Source organism: Scyliorhinus canicula, chromosome 28, assembly GCF_902713615.1.
Source record: "Scyliorhinus canicula chromosome 28, sScyCan1.1, whole genome shotgun sequence".
NCBI lineage: Eukaryota > Metazoa > Chordata > Chondrichthyes > Carcharhiniformes > Scyliorhinidae > Scyliorhinus > Scyliorhinus canicula.
In genome coordinates, this window is record NC_052173.1 from 18,665,355 (window position 1) to 18,685,564 (window position 20,210).

The following is a 20,210-nucleotide window of genomic DNA, read 5'->3' on the forward strand; positions in this document are numbered from 1 at the left end:
GGATTTTTCAGAATGTCACTATTTTCTCATTTTTGATCTATGATAGAAGAAGAAGGGCGTGGCTGGACTGCTGGTAACACTGAAATGTAGGGCTGGAGGAGGAATCTTCCCCTACAAATCTCAGCACTTGCTCAGAGTGAAAGGTACTCCCCGCGTTTCTAGTACATTCTGCAGTGCTTCTTTTTGCGCAGAGGATTTGTACCGTTAAAGCTGACGTGTTTTAAAATAAGGACATTTGCCCAATCCAATTTGACTGACATCTTCTCCCGCCACCTCCCTTCTACCTCGGAACCAATGCCTGGACTGAGGCCGGCCTCCATCAATATAAAAAGGCGCCATCCGACAACCTCTCCCATTCGGTTACTTACATCGACTCGTTACTGTCGGGCGAAGTAACAGTCATCTTTTATAAGGCCATTCTCATCCGTGTATAACTTGAAACAAAAATGGTGAGTTCGCATTTCAAAGCAAGTGTTTAATCGGGTCGTCTGTAATTAAGATCTAATAATGGTGCAAGTTGCACCAAGATTGACTTGTGAAGTCACCTCCACTGTCGCCATCCTGATGCATTTTGTTTGAAGTGTAACATCTTTGGGTATGAAAACAATGTAAAGACGAAGTAACTAACGTGGCAACATTGTTAAAAAGGGAGAGCTAATTCTCCTTAATGTTTCATATTGAAGCTGGATGGGATGGCGTTCAATGTGCCCTCTCCTCCTGCTGCTGCTGAAGGGTCACTGTCCAGGGTGACAGTGTTTGCCAACATTCCCTGCTGCATTATTTGGTTGGGGTGAGACAGTCAGTGAATGTTGTCAGATCGATAATGTGTCTGAGGGGAGGGGGTTGCTCTGCCTTTGAAGATGAAGTTTACCCGCGAGAATCGCGATCTCTTCTCATCCGCTCGGCGTTTCAAACGCGCCATTTGTCTTTAGGTGATGGTGCTGTTTATAACATTGCCGTTAGTCTGTCGCTGCGCAGTTTAAAATCCAACAGCAGATTTGAGGGTGAAGGCGGCCCAATAATTCTAATTGTTACTGTCATTTAAAATACTCCACATACTGGCTGCTGAGCCTGGAGAATGGGGTTGTGAAGGAAATCAGTCAGGGGATGGGCGCCAGTCGTACCGCTCTTTGCTTTGTTTTCCTCCAGCACTAGATTCCCTCTGAGGAATCTAGTGGCAGCTGTTACTGACGGATGGATGGAGACGGTGCATTGCACAGTCTGGCTGCTAACATGGCGGATACTGTCTAGCCTGTGGGTGCCGCAGTGTGCACTACATTGTGGGTAATGTAGTTCCTGTACTGGCTGCAGCCTCCATGGAGAGGTGGGGAGAAACTACATCTCCCAGAACCCCCTGTCAGAGTGTCCCCACAAGCTGTGCATAGGGAGTTCAGCTGTTCACCTGAGGAAGGAGCAGCGCTCCGAAAGCTCGTGTTTGAATTTAACCTGGTGTTGTAAGGCTTCTTACCAAGCTGTGCATATGCAGCTTTCCCCACTAGCGCCAATGCAACACCAGATTGGCCAAGTCTCATCTAAAAGGACAACTTCTTGAGGCGCTAAATTCTTCAAGAGAAACCCTTATACAATTTATAATCTGATAATAATCGCTTATTGTCACAAGTAGGCTTCAATAAAGTTACTATGAAAAGCCACATTCTGGCACCTGTTTGGGGAGGCTGGTTTGGGAATTGAACCTGCGCTGCTGGCCTTGTTCTGCATTACAAGCCAGCTGTTTAACCCACTATTTAAACCAGCACCTAACATCATAGACTTAAAACATATATGTGCTAGGATTTTTGCTCTCTCTGCTTTAGCGTGAGTATTTTTGCTCTCTTTCCCACAGCGTGAGTGTATCAGTATCCATGTTGGCCAAGCTGGAGTCCAGATTGGAAATGCCTGCTGGGAGCTCTATTGCTTGGAACATGGCATCCAGCCTGATGGGAAGATGCCCAGTGACAAGACCATCGGAGGTGGAGATGATTCCTTCAACACCTTCTTCAGTGAAACAGGAGCAGGCAAACATGTTCCACGAGCTGTGTTTGTGGACTTGGAGCCAACTGTCATAGGTAAGTTATTAAAAAATATATAAATACATTTGGAGTACCCAATTGTTTTTTGTTCCAATGAAGGGGCAATTTGGGGTGGCCAATCCACCTAACATGCACATCTTTGGGTTCTGGGGGTGGGACCCACACAGACACTGGGAGAACGTGAAAACTCTGCACAGACAGTAATCCTGGGCCAGGATCGACTCCGGGTCATCAGCGCCATAGGCTGCAGTGCTATCTCTGTGCTGCGTGCCGCCCCTTTAAATATATTTTTAAAGTAGCAACATTGCAGAGAAAATGCTAAATGAAGTCTATTTGGAAGATAATTATGCACAAGGTCAAAGCTTTAGAGAACCAAATGGACCAGTCACAACATGCTGTGTGACCATCTTTGATCAACTGCTGACCAATTTTGTGCTTTGATTTGCAGATGAAGTTCGTACTGGTACTTATCGCCAGCTCTTCCACCCCGAGCAGCTCATCACTGGGAAGGAGGATGCAGCCAATAACTATGCCCGTGGGCATTACACAATTGGCAAGGAGATCATTGACCTGGTCCTGGACAGAATCCGTAAACTGGTGAGTTACATATTTTAGAGTATAATCTCTTTGTGATGGTAAAGAGATTTTTTTTACATCCATCCGAGGGTAGTTTTACTATTGAGATAATACTTAATAGAATTGCATTGGAAGAGACAGACTAGATTACTTGCCCAGGTCTCCGGAGTGGCACTTAAAGCCTCTGATTAGAGACCAGTTTGTAACTAAAAGTGTTAACATCATCTGGAAATGGGCTCTATTGGGTCACCCAATAGTGCTCAAGTGACTGCCGGCTGTTTATTCCTCCAAATATTCATTTGTCATGCACGTCGAAAGAATTTCATGATGTTGCTGCTTTTAGGAAAGCAACTCTTGATGATGTACCGATTTTTACATGCCGTTTGTTTGTTTGTTTTTTTACAGGCTGACCAATGTACAGGTCTCCAGGGTTTCCTGGTCTTCCACAGCTTTGGTGGTGGCACTGGCTCTGGTTTTACATCCCTGCTGATGGAGCGTCTCTCTGTTGACTATGGCAAGAAATCGAAGCTTGAATTCTCCATCTACCCAGCTCCACAAGTGTCTACTGCAGTGGTAGAACCCTACAACTCTATCCTGACCACTCACACCACCCTGGAGCACTCTGATTGTGCTTTCATGGTTGACAATGAAGCCATCTACGATATCTGCCGACGAAACCTTGACATTGACCGGCCAACTTATACTAACCTGAACCGTCTCATTAGCCAGATAGTGTCATCTATCACTGCCTCACTCCGCTTTGATGGTGCTCTGAATGTTGATCTGACAGAGTTCCAGACCAACTTGGTGCCATACCCCCGTATCCACTTCCCATTGGCCACATATGCACCAGTTATCTCGGCTGAGAAAGCCTATCATGAGCAGCTTTCTGTGTCTGAGATTACCAATGCTTGCTTTGAGCCAGCTAACCAAATGGTCAAATGTGACCCCCGCCATGGCAAGTACATGGCCTGCTGTCTCCTTTACCGAGGTGACGTGGTGCCAAAAGATGTCAATGCAGCTATTGCTACTATTAAAACTAAACGTAGCATCCAATTTGTGGATTGGTGTCCAACTGGTTTCAAGGTTGGGATCAACTACCAGCCTCCCACTGTGGTACCTGGAGGTGACCTGGCCAAGGTTCAGCGGGCTGTGTGTATGCTGAGCAACACCACAGCCATTGCTGAAGCTTGGGCTCGCCTGGACCACAAGTTTGACCTGATGTATGCCAAGCGCGCCTTTGTTCACTGGTATGTTGGTGAGGGTATGGAGGAAGGGGAGTTCTCAGAGGCTCGTGAAGACATGGCTGCTCTGGAGAAAGATTATGAAGAAGTCGGTGTTGACTCAATTGAAGGGGAAGGAGAGGAGGAAGGGGAAGAATATTAACTTTGCATTTCAGTCCAATCCCATTCTCAAGCATGCATCTTTGTGTCTCAAGCTCCAGGCTCAATTCATTTTGAGTGTTGAACTATTGATGTTACACAGCGAAGGTGTTAGAAATGGTAACTGTGTGGTGTGTACCTATCTTTATGGTTGTCTTTGATCTCTGGTCATGTTTGATTGTCTGTGCATAACAGTTTTCATGTCTGATGAAGTAAAGAAGGTTAATTTGTTATTTCTGAATCAAAAGTAATCTGTACTGCCTATCAGAATCATGGCTGATATTTATCTTGACTTCACATACGATCTTTCATATCTTTGACTTTAAAAATCTTCACTTGAAAATTTCAATAAACTGAAGCTGCTTTTTGAGTGACAGGGTACATCTAAATTTGTGACACCACTGTTGAATGATGTGCCTTTAATTTTAAGGAAATGCAAATATTCTGATCTTTCAAAAAAGTGATTTATCTTGTGGTACCTTGACCCAAAGTCTGGAAGGACTTGAAAGCTGCCTAGGTTTCGTGCTGGTGCCCTGGGTAGCAATTTGAATTGAACCTTCATTTGTTTATTTTAATATATTTTATGGACCTAGAGCCCCATGTCTAGTCTTTGCTTCCTGGATATAGGGTCCTGTACCTGTACTTGCCCTTTCAGCTAAATTGCTCCATTTGAGTATATCCATTTGCAACCTTCTGCGTCCATCTGTATTACTTTGTATTGTCTGCAATCTTTGTTATCCTGATCTCCATTCATTTAAGCTACTGGCAAATGGAGTGAAAAGCTGAGATTCCAATAGTGTCTTGGGACACTATTATAACAGTTCCTGTGTGAAACCCAAGTATCATTTTTTTTTTTAGTTGGGTACATTAATTCAGCTTCCCCCAACATTATGGACTCATTGGCTATCAGCATATAGATTGGGCCATATTCAATTATTTTCCCTTTTTGAAGGATTTGGTGGTTGAGAAAAACTGATGGGCAGAGACTCCAAATGAGAATACATAATGTCAAAAAAATGATATTGTTCAGAGTATTGAGTCATGGGAATTTGTGCTGGCATTAATCCAAATTCTCTGCCCTCTCCATATCCTTCAAAATTTTTGTCCCAGTAATTTTTTTAAAATAAATTTAAATACCCAATAAATTTTTTCCCAATTAAGGGGCAATTTAGTGTGGCCAATTCACCTACCCTGCACATCTTTGGGCTGTGGGGGCGAAACCCACACAAACATAGGGTGGAGTTTGCACGTTCTCCCCAACAGTGACCCAGGGACGGGACCGGATCTGGGTCCTTGGTGCCACAGGCAGCAGTGCGAACCACTGTGCTACCATGCTACCCTTTGTCCCGGTATTTTTGATTTTTCTGGCTTCAATTTGGGGCTGAACAATGAATGCTGGCCTAGCCAGTGATGCCTACATCCCATGACTGAATTGAAGAAAAACATCTGCTTGGCAGGCGATTACGTTAACCAAATGTTTTTCTATATTTTGATTCAATATATTTAGTGAGTATCTTTGAACCCAAACATGTTAAGGTGCCAGAACTATGCTGACGCCCAGCAATTTAACTTTTCATTTAATTACAACAATCAACAATTACAGTGCAGTGAGTTGAAGGTTCATTGAGGAAGTAGATGGTCATGCTCTCAAAATCCAAAAAACGATCCTTGTTTTGCAAAAGGAAGTGAGCATTTTTCTTACTTTTTGGTTGATCTGAGCAACTTTTCAAAAGTACCGACTTCTTTATAGAATGAACAAACAGGGAGATGGGTGCTGCTTTCAGGTTTGTGTTGATGCCCCACGTGTTGGCTCTAAAGTAATTGGGTTTGACATCCTTCCATACGGACTTTCACAATCCAGATTGCACAACATTTAGATCAACAGAAAACGTGTGTTCCAAGTGGATAAGTCTACAATCCCACTGTCAGGTACTGCACTTGAACAGCAGATGGGGTAGGGTTATAACATTGGCTGTAATTCTCCAGTCTTTTTCACTTTCCTACTGGCAGCGCACCCCTGCCCGTGGGGTCTCTTGGAGGCGTGGGGTGGTTACAATGGGAAATCCCATTGACAAGCGGCAGGAAGATAGAATCACTGCGCACGGCTGAGATCAATGCGCGCGGCCGAGAAACACCGCTGGGGGACAGGGGAATCTCACCCATTGTCTCTGAACTATGCTGTTAGTACATCTACCTGCTGGAACACAACAATAGCATTTTTGACAAAAGTTCTCACTGAGCATGTGTTAAGGATTTTTCTTTTACCTGGAAATTTAAGAATATTATTAACACATTTCCTGATAGTTTGTGGCCAATTTTCTTACTGTCCTCATCCCTCATGTACTGATTTTTTTTTCTCCGATGTAGTTTTTCTTTGACTTCCTGGTGCCTCGTGCAAATGTCCATTGATAAGGTTGTGAGCCTCAGCTCCATGTTGGCAGGCTACAAGGCATCACATACCCAGGCCCCTCAGTGGCCAGTGGAGGTCACTGGATTGAGATAGAACATAGAACGATACAGCGCAGTACAGGCCCTTCGGCCCTCAATGTTGCACCGACATGGAAAAAAACTAAAGGCCATCTAACCTACACTATGCCCTTATCATCCATATGCTTATCCAATAAACTTTTAAATGCCCTCAATGTTGGCGAGTTCACTACTGTTGCAGGTAGGGCATTCCACGGCCTCACCACTCTTTGCGTAAAAAACCCACCTCTGACCTCTGTCCTATATCTATTACCCCTCAATTTAAGGCTATGTCCCCTCGTGATAGCCACCTCCATCCGCGGGAGAAGGCTCTCGCTGTCCACCCTATCTAACCCTCTGATCATTTTGTATGCCTCTATTAGGTCACCTCTTAACCTTCTTCTCTCTAACGAAAACAACCTCAAGTCCATCAGCCTTTCCTCATAAGATTTTCCCTCCATACCAGGCAACATCCTGGTAAATCTCCTCTGCACCCGTTCCAAAGCTTCCACGTCCTTCCTATAATGAGGCGACCAGAACTGTACGCAATACTCCAAATGCGGCCGTACTAGAGTTTTGTACAACTGCAACATGACCTCATGGCTCCGGAACTCAATCCCTCTACCAATAAAGGCCATCACACCATAGGCCTTCTTCACAACCCTATCAACCTGGGTGGCAACTTTCAGGGATCTATGTACATGGACACCGAGATCCCTCTGCTCATCCACACTACCAAGAATTTTACCATTAGCCAAATATTCCGCATTCCTGTTATTCTTTCCAAAGTGAATCACCTCACACTTCTCCACATTAAACTCCATTTGCCACCTCTCAGCCCAGCTCTGCAGCTTATCTATGTCCCTCTGTAACCTGCAACATCCTTCCGCACTGTCGACAACTCCACCGACTTTAGTGTCGTCTGCAAATTTACTTACCCATCTTTCTGCTCCCTCCTCTAGGTCATTTATAAAAATGACAAACAGCAACGGCCCCAGAACAGATCCTTGTGGTATGCCACTCGTAACTGAACTCCATTCTGAACAGGCAATAAACAAAGAAATAACTGATGCATGTAGAAATGGTACAGCAGTTATCATGGGGGATTTTAATCTACATGTCGATTGGTTTAACCAGGTCGGTCAAGGCAACCGTGAGGAGGAGTTTATAGAATGTATCCGCGATAGTTTCCTAGAACAGTATGTAATGGAACCTACGAGGGAACAAGCGGTCCTAGATCTTGTCCTGTGTAATGAGACAGGATTGATTCATGATCTCATAGTTAGGGATCCTCTCGGAAGGAGCGATCACAATATGGTGGAATTTAAAATACAGATGGAGGGTGAGAAAGTAAAATCAAATACTAGTGTTTTGTGTTTAAACAAAGGAGATTACAAGGGGATGAGAGAAGAACTAGCTAAGGTAGACTGGGAGCAAAGACTTTATGGTGGAACAGTTGAGGAACAGTGGAGAACCTTCCAAGCGATTTTTCACAGTGCTCAGCAAAGGTTTATACCAACAAAAAGGAAGGACGGAAGAAAGAGGGAAAATCGACCGTGGATATCTAAGGAAATAAGGGAGAGTATCAAATTGAAGGAAAAAGCATATAAAGTGGCAAAGATTGCTGGGAGATTAGAGGACTGGGAAATCTTCAGGGGGCAACAAAATGCTACTAAAAAAGCTATAAAGAAGAGTAAGATAGAGTATGAGAGTAAACTTGCTCAGAATATAAAAACAGACAGTAAAAGTTTTTACAAATATATAAAACAAAAAAGAGTGGCTAAGGTAAATATTGGTCCTTTAGAGGATGAGAAGGGAGTTTTAATAATGGGAAATGAGGAAATGGCTGAGGAACTGAACAGGTTTTTTGGGTCGGTCTTCACAGTGGAAGACACAAATAACATGCCAGCGACTGATAGAAATGAGGCTATGACAGGTGAGGACCTTGAGAGGATTGTTATCACTAAGAAGGGAGTGATGGGCAAGCTAATGGGGCTAAAGGTAGACAAGTCTCCTGGCCCTGATGGAATGCATCCCAGAGTGCTAAAAGAGATGGCTAGGGAAATTGCAGATGCACTAGTGATAATTTACCGAAATTCACTAGACTCTGGGGTGGTCCCGGTAGATTGGAAATTAGCAAACATGACGCCACTGTTTAAAAAAGGAGGTAGGCAGAAAGCAGGAAATTATAGGCCAGTGAGTTTAACTTCGGTAATAGGGAAGATGCTAGAATCTATCATCAAGGAAGAAATTGCGAGGCATCTGGATAGAAATTGTCCCATTGGGCAGACGCAGCATGGGTTCGTTAAAGGCAGGTCATGCCTAACTAATTTAGTGGAATTTTTTGAGGACATTACCAGTGCAGTAGATAACGGGGAGCCGATGGATGTGGTATATCTGGATTTCCAGAAAGCCTTTGACAAGGTGCCACACAAAAGGTTGCTGCATAAGATAAAGATGCATGGCATTAAGGGTAAAGTAGTAGCATGGATAGAGGATTGGTTAATTAATAGAAAGCAAAGAGTTGGGATAAATGGGTGTTTCTCTGGTTGGCAATCAGTAGCTAGTGGTGTCCCTCAGGGATCCGTGTTGGGCCCACAATTGTTCACAATTTACAGTGATGATTTGGAGTTGGGGACCAAGGGCAATGTGTCCAAGTTTGCAGATGACACTAAGATGAGTGGTAAAGCGAAAAGTGCAGAGGATACTGGAAGTCTGCAGAGGGATTTGGATAGGTTAAGTGAATGGGCTCGGGTCTGGCAGATGGAATACAATGTTGACAAATGCGAGGTTATCCATTTTGGTAGGAATAACAGCAAACGGGATTATTATTTAAACGATAAAATATTAAAGCATGCCGCTGTTCAGAGAGACTTGGGTGTGCTAGTGCATGAGTCACAGAAGGTTGGTTTACAAGTGCAACAGGTGATTAAGAAGGCAAATGGAATTTTGTCCTTCATTGCTAGAGGGATGGAGTTTAAGACTAGGGAGGTTATGTTGCAATTGTATAAGGTGTTAGTGCGGCCACACCTGGAGTATTGTGTTCAGTTTTGGTCTCCTTACTTGAGAAAGGACGTACTGGCGCTGGAGGGTGTGCAGAGGAGATTCACTAGGTTAATCCCAGAGCTGAAGGGGTTGGATTATGAGGAGAGGTTGAGTAGACTGGGACTGTACTCGTTGGAATTTAGAAGGATGAGGGGGGATCTTATAGAAACATTTAAAATTATGAAGGGAATAGATAGGATAGATGCGGGCAGGTTGTTTCCACTGGCGGGTGACAGCAGAACTAGGGGGCATAGCCTCAAAATAAGGGGAAGTAGATTTAGGACTGAGTTTAGGAGGAACTTATTCACCCAAAGGGTTGTGAATCTATGGAATTCCTTGCCCAGTGAAGCAGTTGAGGCTCCTTCATTACATGTTTTTAAGGTAAAGATAGATAGTTTTTTGAAGAATAAAGGGATTAAGGGTTATGGTGTTCGGGCCGGAAAGTGGAGCTGAGTCCACAAAAGATCAGCCATGATCTAATTGAATGGCGGAGCAGGCTCGAGGGGCCAGATGGCCTACTCCTGCTCCTAGTTCTTATGTTCTTATGTTCTTATTTCCCATCAACCACCACTCTCTGTCTTCTTTCAACTAGCCAATTTCTGATCCACATCTCTAAATCACCCTCAATCCCCAGCCTCCGTATTTTCTGCAATAGCCGACCGTGGGGAACCTTATCAAACGCTTTACTGAAATCCATATACACTACATCAACTGCTTTACCCTCGTCCACCTGTTCAGTCACCTTCTCAAAGAACTCGATAAGGTTTGTGAGTCATGACCTACCCTTCACAAAACCATGCTGACTATCTCTAATCATATTATTCCTATCTAGATGATTATAAATCGTATCTTTTATAATCCTCTCCAAGACTTTACCCACCACAGATGTTAGGCTCACCAGCCTATAGTTACCGGGGTTATCTCTACTCCCCTTCTTGAACAAAGGGACCACATTTGCTATCCTCCAGTCCTCTGGCACTATTCCTGTAGCCAATGATGACCTAAAAATCAAAGCCAAAGGCTCAGCAATCTCTTCCCTGGCTTCCCAGAGAATCCTAGGATAAATCCCATCAGGCCCCGGGGACTTATCTATTTTCACCTTGTCCAGAATTGCCAACACTTCTTCCCTACTCACCTCAATGCCATCTATTCTAATAGCCTGGGTCTCAGCATTCTCCTCCACAATATTATCTTTTTCCTGAGTGAATACTGACAAAAAGTATTCATTTAGTATCTCGCTTATCTCCTCAGCCTCCACACACAACTTCCCACCACTGTCCTTGACTGGCCCTACTCTTACCCTAGTCATTCTTTTATTCCTGACATATCTATAGAAAGCTTTTGGGTTTTCCTTGATCCTACCTGCCAAAGACTTCTCATGTCCCCTCCTTGCTCGTCTTAGCTCTCTCTTTAGATCCTTCCTCGCTTCCCTGTAACTATCAAGCGCCCCAACTGAAACTTCACGCCTCATCTTCACATAGGCCTCCTTTTTCCTCTTAACAAGAGATTCCACTTCTTTGGTAAACCACGGTTTCCTTGCTCGACCCCTTCCTCCCTGCCTGACTGGTACGTACTGATCAAGAACACGCAATAGCTGTTCCTTGAACAAGCTCCACATATCCAGTGTGCCCAACCCTTGCAGCCTACTTCTCCAACCAACACATCCTAAGTCATGTCTAATGGCATCATAATTGCCCTTCCCCCAGCTATAACTCTTGCCCTGCGGGGTATACTTATCCCTTTCCATCACTAATGTAAAGGTCACCGAATTGTGGTCACTGTCTCCAAAGTGTTCACTTACCTCCAGATCTAACACCTGGCCTGGTTCATTACCCAAAACCAAATCCAAAGTGGCCTCACCTCTTGTTGGCCTGTCAACATATTGTGTCAGAAAACCCTCCTGCACACATTGTACAAAGAACGACCCATCCAATGTACTCGAACTATATCTTTTCCAGTCAATATTAGGAAAGTTAAAGTCTCCCATAAGATGATCAGTAACATCAATCATTTAAAAAAATAAATTTAGAGTACCCAATTCATTTTTTCCAATTCAGGGGCAATTTAGCATAGCCAATCCACCTATCCTGCACATCTTTGGGTTGTGGGGGTGAGACCCACAGAGACACGGGGAGAATGTGCAAACTCCACATGGACAGTGACCCAGGGTCGGGATCGAACCGGAGTCCTCAGCGCCATGAGGCAGCTGTGCAAAACCCTGCCCTTTTAAAATTATATTTGAAACATTTTTAAAATGTTCCTAATTAAGGGGCAATTTAGCGTGGCCAATCCATCTACCCTGCACATCTTTGGGTTGTGGGGGTGAAACCCATGCAAACACGGGGAGAATGTGCAAACACCACACGGACAGTGACCCAGAGCCAGGATCAAACCTTGGGCCTCAGTGCTGTGAGGCAGCAGTGCTATCCACTGCGCCCGTCCCCCGCAGTAACATCAATCATAGCTAATTCCATACTCTGTGACTAAAGATCGGGTGCACCCCAAATCGCTACCCTAGTCGAGATTTGCCAACTCAGCAGACTTATGATATTTTCGTGACAAAACATGGAAAAGTGTGTGTATGTATGTATATATTATAAGTCTGGGCCTAAATTAGTTCCCCCCAGGTCTTTTAATTGGTTGCTTGCTAATGGATTATTTAGTTGACATAAATGTCTCCTTGTGCACTGTAAGCTGTATACCACTTGTTTAATAACAGAAGCATGTCAACTAAACTAGGGAGTGTGGCATGGATCAATCTGTTGAGAGTTCAGTTCAGTCTGATACGTTTGTTTAGTTTTCAGTTCCTTGTCCTTCATTTCAGTTCCTTGTATTCATCGCCAATCTGGATGTGGTGACTCATAACTGTGATTCTAAAGTCATTGTGCTCTGAAATCTCTACAGTCTTGCCATATTCAATCAGGAATGGTGGTGGACAAATAAACAACGAAGTAGAAGAGGAGACACTACAAATATTCACAGCCTTGATGAGGGGAGTGCAGAACATTGATGCAAAATAGGAGAATATATAATCGAGAACATGGAAATGGAAGTGCAATTAAACTACTTTTAGGTTCTGCCTTCATGAAGAAGAACACCTTTAACATCCCAGAAATGCTAAGGAACCAAGGGTCTAGTGAGAGAGGAATTGAAGAAAATTTACTATTACTAGAAAAATAGTGCTGGAGAAATTAATGGGACTGAAGGCTGATAAATCTACAGAGCCTTATAATCTACGTCCCAGAGTACTAAAGGAGGTGGCCATGGAAATAATGGATGCGTTGGTTGTCATCTTCCAAAATGGTGTAGATTCTGGAATAATCCTGGCAGGTTGGAGGGTGGCAAATGTAATCTCACTATTTTAAAAGGAGGGAGGGAGAAAATGGGGAATTATAGACCAGTTAGCCTGACATCCACAGGAAAATGCTAGTCTATTAAAGGGTGCAATAACAGGACATTTAGAAAATATCAATGGGATTGGACAAAACATGGATTTGAGGATCTCCTGTTTTGAGGATGCAACTAGTAGAATAGATTTTTTTTTTTTTTTTTTTTAAATTTAGATTACCCAATTATTTTTTCCAATTAAGGGGCAATTTAGCGTGGCCAATCCACCTACTCTGCACATCTTTGGGTTGTGGGGGTGAAACCCACGCAGACACGGGGAGAACGTGCAAACTCCACACGGACAGTGACCCAGAGCCGGGATCGAACCTGGGACCTCAGCGCCGTGAGGCGGTTGTGCTAACCACTAGGCCACCGTGCTGCCCCCCTAGTAGAATAGATAAGGGTGAACCAGTGGATGTGGTGTGTTTGGATTTTCAGAAAGATTTTGCTAAAAGTCCCACATATGAGATTAGTGTGTAAAATTCATGGGATTTGGGGTAATATATTGGCGTGGATTGAGAATTGGTTAGCAGACAGGAAAATAAGGAATAGACAGGAAAGTAGGAATAAGTGGGTCTTTTTCGAAGTTGACGGGTAGTGACTAATGGGGTCACATGGGAATCAGTGCTTGGGTGGTTATTCACAGTACATCAATGATGTGGATGAGGGAACAGAATGGTAGAAAATTATTTAAATGGTGATAGGATAGTTTGTGACATTAACATTTCCCTAAATTGGACATACAGTAATGTTCCTTTTATTATTGGGGTCAGAATCTTGGAATGCCATAATAAAAGCACAATCACAACAAGATCATAAGGAATAGGAGCCGGAGTACACCATTCGATCCATTGAGTCTGCTCCACCGTTCAGTAAAATCATTGCTGATTGTGGTCTTCCACTCTCCTTCCTGTCCCCCATAACCTTTGACGTCCTTGTAAAAGAAAGACCCGCCTAAGTCAGCTTTGCATATTTTCAATGACACATCCTGCACTGCAGTCTATGGAAGAGCATTCCAAAGACTTAATGACCCTGTGAAAGAAGAAATTCCTTCTCATCGTCATCTTAAAATGGGAGACCACTTATTTTTGAATTGTGGCCCCAGGGTCTAGATTCCCCATGAGAGGAAACAGCCTCTGAGCTTTTCAAGCCCCTCAGAATCGGATAAGATCACCTCTCAACAATGGGTATAGGTAAAGTGCTCAACCTTTCCTCATAAGACAGCACTTTAATCCCAGGAACCAGCCCAATGAACTTTCCTCAGCTACTTTCAATGTGAATATGTCACTCCTTTAGTAAGGAGACCAAAACTGTACACAGTACTCCGGTTGTGGTCTCGCTCAGGCCCTGTACCAAGACTTTGCTACGTTTATACGTCATCTCCCTCACAATAATGACCAACATTCCATTTGCCTTCCTAATTACTTGCAGTGGGTGAAATCTTACCATATTTGTTCAAAGTGTCTGGGGTTTTCACTTTCAGTCTTGGGAGGGGGCATCTATAAAGGATGCCCTGACCAAAGATGAACATCAACAACATGCTCTTCACAATAATCATTGGGCTCTTTCTTTACCCGCCCCCACTGCGGAATTATCACTGGCATGCCTGCAAGTTCCACCTCGATGGCTTCAGCACTCCTCTCTCTCGTGGCTCCCTAGAAGGCGTGCCCTGGAACAGGTTGGTACTGCCAAGTCAGTGCAGTGACACCATGGCAGTGCAAACCTGTGCCAGGCCACTGCCCAAGCATATCCCTCTTTCCCGGGAGCTATGCCTACCATTGTGACCCTTGAGGGATGCCCTTGACTGGAACTCATTTTTAGAAAGCTGTTGTAAAGTTCGGGAAATGTAATTTTCTCTCTGACGGGGAATGTTGGCTGAAAATCAACCCCATAAACTGCTTGCTAACGTTTTGTGATTCATGTACAAGGACACCCAGATCCCTCTGTACTGCAGCATTCCAGGATAATCAATTCAAATAATATTCTGCTTTTCTGTTCTTCCTGCCAGAGTGGACAACTGCACATTTTCCCACATTATAGTCCATCTGCCAAATGTTTTTGCCCACTCACTTAACCTATCTATGTCCCTTTACAGGGTATGCTGTATCCTCCTCACAACTTGCTTTCCTACCTATTGCATCATTGATCCATTTATCCTGACTCTGTTTCCTGTCAATTAACCAATCTCCAATCCATGTTAATCTGTCACCCCAACAACCTGAGTTCTTATCTTGTGCAGTGACCTTTTATGTGGATTGGAGCTGCTTGAGGAGAAGTTTCACCGCCACTTCTCAGGGAAATTGTTGATGGACAATAAATGCAACCTCGCCAGTGTCATCCATATCCCAAGATGAACATTTTAAAAAACATTCCCCTCACTGTGTGCAGTTCTTCATCTGGCTCATGGATAAGGTGCTGAATAAAATTATTTACAAGCAACACAAGTTTAAGGATTATGTTCTTAGGCCCCAGAATATATTTAAATTAAAGTCCAAATATATTTGGACTTTGGATATCCAAGTACCTCGATTTGGCTTTGTCAGAGTATGGAAGAAGTTTGTTATTCATCCACAAAGTTAAATACCATCTTTTAGTGAGGGGCTGTTTAGCTCACAGGGCTAATCGCTGGCTTTGAAAGCAGACCAAGGCAAGCCAGCAGCACGGTTTGATTCCCATAACAGCCTCCCCGAACAGGCGCCGGAATGTGGCGACTAGGGGCTTTTCACAGTAACTTCATTGAAGCATACTCGTGACAATAAGTGATTTTCATTTCATTAGTGGATAGTCGCACATGTTAGCCTCCTGAATAACAAAAATTAGAAGCCATGATCAAGTAAGGTGTCTGGGTCCAGCTCAAAGTGTTGATGAGTGGATCTTGGCCTCAGTCATGACCATAATGATCAGTCGGGGGCTCTTCAGTTTTTCAAGGTGGACGAGAGCAGAATTTTTGGACAAATAACCTGTTTACACTCAATGTCCAGACAAGGTGCAGCCAGTTGTCTGTGTGCATGTCTACGACGTGCCCATATGCTCATTTGTGAAAAGATTGCAGCAAAGGAACAAATGTTAGTCAATACTGCAGATGCTGCTGCCAGAAGTGGAGCTGCTGCATTTTCTAACTGTGAAAGAGATAGAATGAGTGAGACAAGGAAAGAGCGGCCTATGACTGGAACAGAAATCGAGGGATATTTGCTTTCATATTTATTTATCAAGAAGAAAGTCTGGAATTTCTATAGCATTGCCTCAAAGGTCTCCCAAAACACTTTATAAGAAATGAGTTATTTTTAAAGTGTAGTCAGTGTTGAGGTGTAGGAAACGTGGCTGCCAATTTGCACACAGCAAGCTTCCACAAAAGCAATGTGATAGAGATAAGGTTGTTTTCGTGATGTTAATTGAGGGATAAATATTTTCCATGACACGAGAGAGAATTGCCCTGTTCATCTTTACATAGTGCCATGGGATCTTTTAGGGTAGTGTTGCATCTTAAAAAGACTGGCTCAGTTGGCTAGACAGCTAGAGCGTTGATCAGATTAATGCTAACACCAGGGCTCAGGAGAGAGGTGTGCACATATGGTGCCAAACATTGGGGCTGGAGGGGGGGACAGGGCTCGTTGCTCTAAGTTAAGTTTCTTGCTCCGTAGCCTGAGCCACCAGAGCTGCAGACAACATTTTAAAAGACCAACATTTTAAAATCGAAACCGTCACCCTGGGAGTTCCCGTTTATTTTTAAGCCGGTCTGTCACGTCAGTCTCACTGAGTTGCAGCATTGCTGCTTCTGACTTTCGGGCAGCTTTGTGGGTCAAATGTTTTTTAAAAATTTAGAGTACCCAATTCATTTCTTCGAATTAAGGGGTAATTTAGCCTGGCCAATTCACCGACCCTGCACATCTTTGGGTTGTGGGGGCGAAACCCACGCAGACACGGGGAGAATGTCCAACCTCCAACACAGCCAGGTGGTTCCAATGTTTAAAGATTTGCCAGAAAACCACAAAGAATCATAGAATCCCGACAGTGCAGATAGAGGCCATTTGACCCATTGAGTCTGTACTGGCCCCTTGAAAAATCACCCTACCTAGGCCCACTCACCAATTGACCCAGCCCTACCCCCATAACCTATCCCTGGACACAAAGGGGCAATTTAGTACGGCCAACCCAACTAACCTGCACATCTTTGGACTGTGGGAGGAAACTGGAGCACCCGGAGGAAACCCACGCAGACGCGGGGAGAACGTGCAGACTCCACACAGACAGTGACCCAAGGCCGGAATTGAACCCTGGCACTGTGAGGTAGCAGTGCTAACCACTGTGCCGCCCAAAGCTGCCCAAAGGTCACCAGCAGCGCAGCAACTGAGAGTGTTCTTGGTTGTAATCTCTTATGGTAGAGCCAAATGGATGCTGCAGGGGGAGGACAGGGAGACGATCATACGGAGATGATAATATCTCAGCAATAGTACTGAAGCCTTGTGCTCCAGAACTTGCCCCACCCCTAGCCAAGCTGTTCCAGTACAGCTACAACACTGGTATCTACCCGGCAATGTGGGAAATTGCCCAGATGTGCCCTGTACACAAGAAACATGACAAATCCAACCCAGCCAATTACCGCCCTATCAGTCTACTCTCCATCATCAGCAAAGTGATGTGAGGAGACAGCAACAGCGGCACTTACTCAGCAATAACCTGCTCACTGACACTCAGTTTGGGTTCCTCCCAGGGTCACTCAGCTCCTGACCTCATTACAGCCTTGGCTCAAACATGGACAAAAGAGCTGAATGCCAGAGGTGAGGTCAGAGTGACTGCCCTTGACATCAAGGCAGCATTTGACCGAGTGTGGCATCAAGGAGCCCGAGCTAAACTGGGGTCAATGGGAATCAGGGGGAAAACTCTCCGCTGGTTGGAGTCATACCCGGCACAAAGGAAGATGGTTGTGGTGGTTGGAGGTCAATCATCTCAGCTCCAGGACATCACTGCAGGGGTTCCTCAGGGTAGTGTCCTGGGCCCAACCATCTTCAGCTGCTTCATCAATGACCTTCCTTCCATCATAAGGTCAGAAGTGGGGATGTTTGCGGATGACTGCACAATGTTCAGCATCAGTCGCGACTCCTCAGGTAATGAACCAGTCCATGTCCAAATGCAGCAAGACCTGGACAATATCCAGGTTTGGGCTGACAAGTGGCAATTTACATTTGTGCCACACAAGTGACGGGCAATGACCACCTCCTACAAGAGAGGAGAGGATCTAACGTCGCCCCTTGACATTCAATGGCATTAACATCGCTAAATCCCCACTATCACCATCCTGGGGGTTACCATTGATCAGAAACTGATCTGGACCAGCTATATAAATACTGTGGCTACAAGAGCAGGTCAGAGGCTGGGAATCCTGTGGTGAGTAATGTGGTGATCACAAGTTAACCAGATGCAACACAACTGAGCGACCACTAGAGGGAGCACGGGAGAGCCATATAAATAGATCAGGACAGGAAGTGAGAAACACTACACAAGAGGCAGAGCTAATAGCTGGACACACAGCAGCTAGGATAGCACTGAAGGTAGCCGTACGTAGAGCTCTGAAGAATGAACGAACTCACAATAAAGCATCTTCTCCACATTTGAGACTGCGAGCTTTATTAAGACACGAGGAACAACACATGGTACCAGCAGTGATTTCAGACGCTTACTACAGGACAACTCAGCTGCAGATACAGAAAGCACAAAATGGCATGGAAATCTCCTACTGGACATTTGACTGGGGAAGACATCGCTAATTCGAGGATGTGGCATGGATACCCACCTCAGCTGGACACGACTGGTAATGTAAGAAATGTCTGGAAAAGGTTTAAACAAATGTTCGATTTTTATCTCATAGCTAATGATGTAGCAGAAGCCTCAGACAAAATTAAAATAGCAATTCTCATCGAAGGGCCTGTCAATAGGAAAGTGTATAATGGATTTAAATACTCAAAAGGTGAAGACAGGAACAGCTTACAAACGTTACTAAACAAATTTGAAGAGTACTGTGAGAAATTTGAACAGCAAGGCATGCTCACAGTCCAACCTGCACAGAGACTGAGTGATGCAAGACTTAAAAAATCACAAAAAGATCAGGAAATCGCGAATGCACAGTACAGATCAAAAAGAAGAAATAACATGAATTTTTCACAAAGCCAAAACGCTGAAATCCAGTCCAGATCGGAAAGAAAAGGTAACTTACAACTTTTAGAAAGAAAAAACGCTGAAATCCGCGATAAAATGGCGTCGGAGCACATTTTGCCGTCTCTGGAAAGCAAAGAACTACAAATCGCGTCTGCGCATGCGCCGGAACCGGAAGTCGCGCATGCGCAGTTTACAAAAGATCGCGGCGCCGATCGTTATGCGCATGCGCGAGCCGCGCATGCGCAGTCAAAAAAAGTCTTCGTCGCGGACCGTCATGCGCATGCGCAAGCCGCGCATGCGCAATGGACACCGAACCGCACAAGGCAAGAAAGCCGATTTGCGCATGTGCAAGTCGTTCCTACGCGTGACGTCATGACGTCTGAGAATCCTGACCACGCCCACTTAAAAGGGAAATGCCCGAAAATTGAAAACAAGACACTTAAAGTGGTAAAACCAAATTTTCTTGCCTCAGAACACAGAAAAACGCCTGAACTTAAACCAACAGTGAAAAACAACTTGCACAAAACCTTGGAAAAAGCTGCCTTCACCACACACAGTGAAGCGAACAAAAAGAATTCCGAAACAACAAAAGATGATTTGTTTTTCGACGATTACCTCTCAGACCTGACTGGGTCAGTCGGATATGCTTATCACAGCATCAGCGACACGGTCGCAAAGTACAACACGAACCAACTCGTGGTAGATGAATCCAACCAAAATGCTTTGGTTTTCGAAGAATACTACTCAGACATAGCTGAGTCAGTCGGATATGCTAATCACAGCATCGGCGACACGGTCGCAAAGTTCAACACGAACCAACTCGTGGTAGAAGAAGCCAACCAAGATGAAATGGCTTTCAAAGAATACTACTCAGACATGGAGGAGTTATTTGGACATGCTGATCACAGCATCAGCGACACCGTTGCAAAGCTCAACACGAATCTACTCATGGTGGATGAATCCAACACCATGGTGCCATGGCAGCTCGTCGATACATTGGATGACAGCAATACCCAAGACGAAGACGACGCCACACAGAGAGCACAGGAAGACTCCACGGAGCGAGCGATGACAGGCTCCACAGTGCGAGTGATGAAAGACGCCAACAGGGATGCAAGCAAACACTCCCGGGCGGACACCAAGCATGAACAAGACCATGAAGGTAAACCCG

At 44.5% G+C, this 20,210-nt stretch overlaps 1 protein-coding gene and 1 long non-coding RNA gene across 2 annotated transcripts in view; one reads left to right on the forward strand and one right to left on the reverse strand.

The window, feature by feature from the left end:
- Positions 1-298: 298 nt before the first annotated feature.
- On the forward strand, positions 299-4,355 carry LOC119958107 (tubulin alpha chain). Its single transcript, XM_038786336.1, has 4 exons — positions 299-449; positions 1,844-2,066; positions 2,479-2,627; positions 3,012-4,355. The coding sequence occupies exons 1-4, from the start codon at positions 447-449 to the stop codon at positions 3,990-3,992; spliced, it is 1,356 nt and encodes a 451-aa protein (XP_038642264.1). The 5' UTR covers positions 299-446; the 3' UTR covers positions 3,993-4,355.
- A 3,095-nt stretch (positions 4,356-7,450) lies between these two features.
- Positions 7,451-20,210, reverse strand: part of LOC119958110 — a 35,176-nt gene continuing 22,416 nt past the window's right edge. Inside the window, exon 3 of the long non-coding RNA XR_005458960.1 lies at positions 7,451-7,493. This is a non-coding gene — a long non-coding RNA (uncharacterized LOC119958110). The remainder of the gene's footprint in view (positions 7,494-20,210) is intronic.

Coding starts and splice junctions, on each gene's coding strand:
- LOC119958107 (XM_038786336.1), top strand. Junction 2,067..2,478: donor CTTGGAGCCAACTGTCATAG/GTAAGTTATTAA, acceptor TTTGATTTGCAG/ATGAAGTTCGTACTGGTACT. Junction 2,628..3,011: donor TGGACAGAATCCGTAAACTG/GTGAGTTACATA, acceptor GTTTTTTTACAG/GCTGACCAATGTACAGGTCT.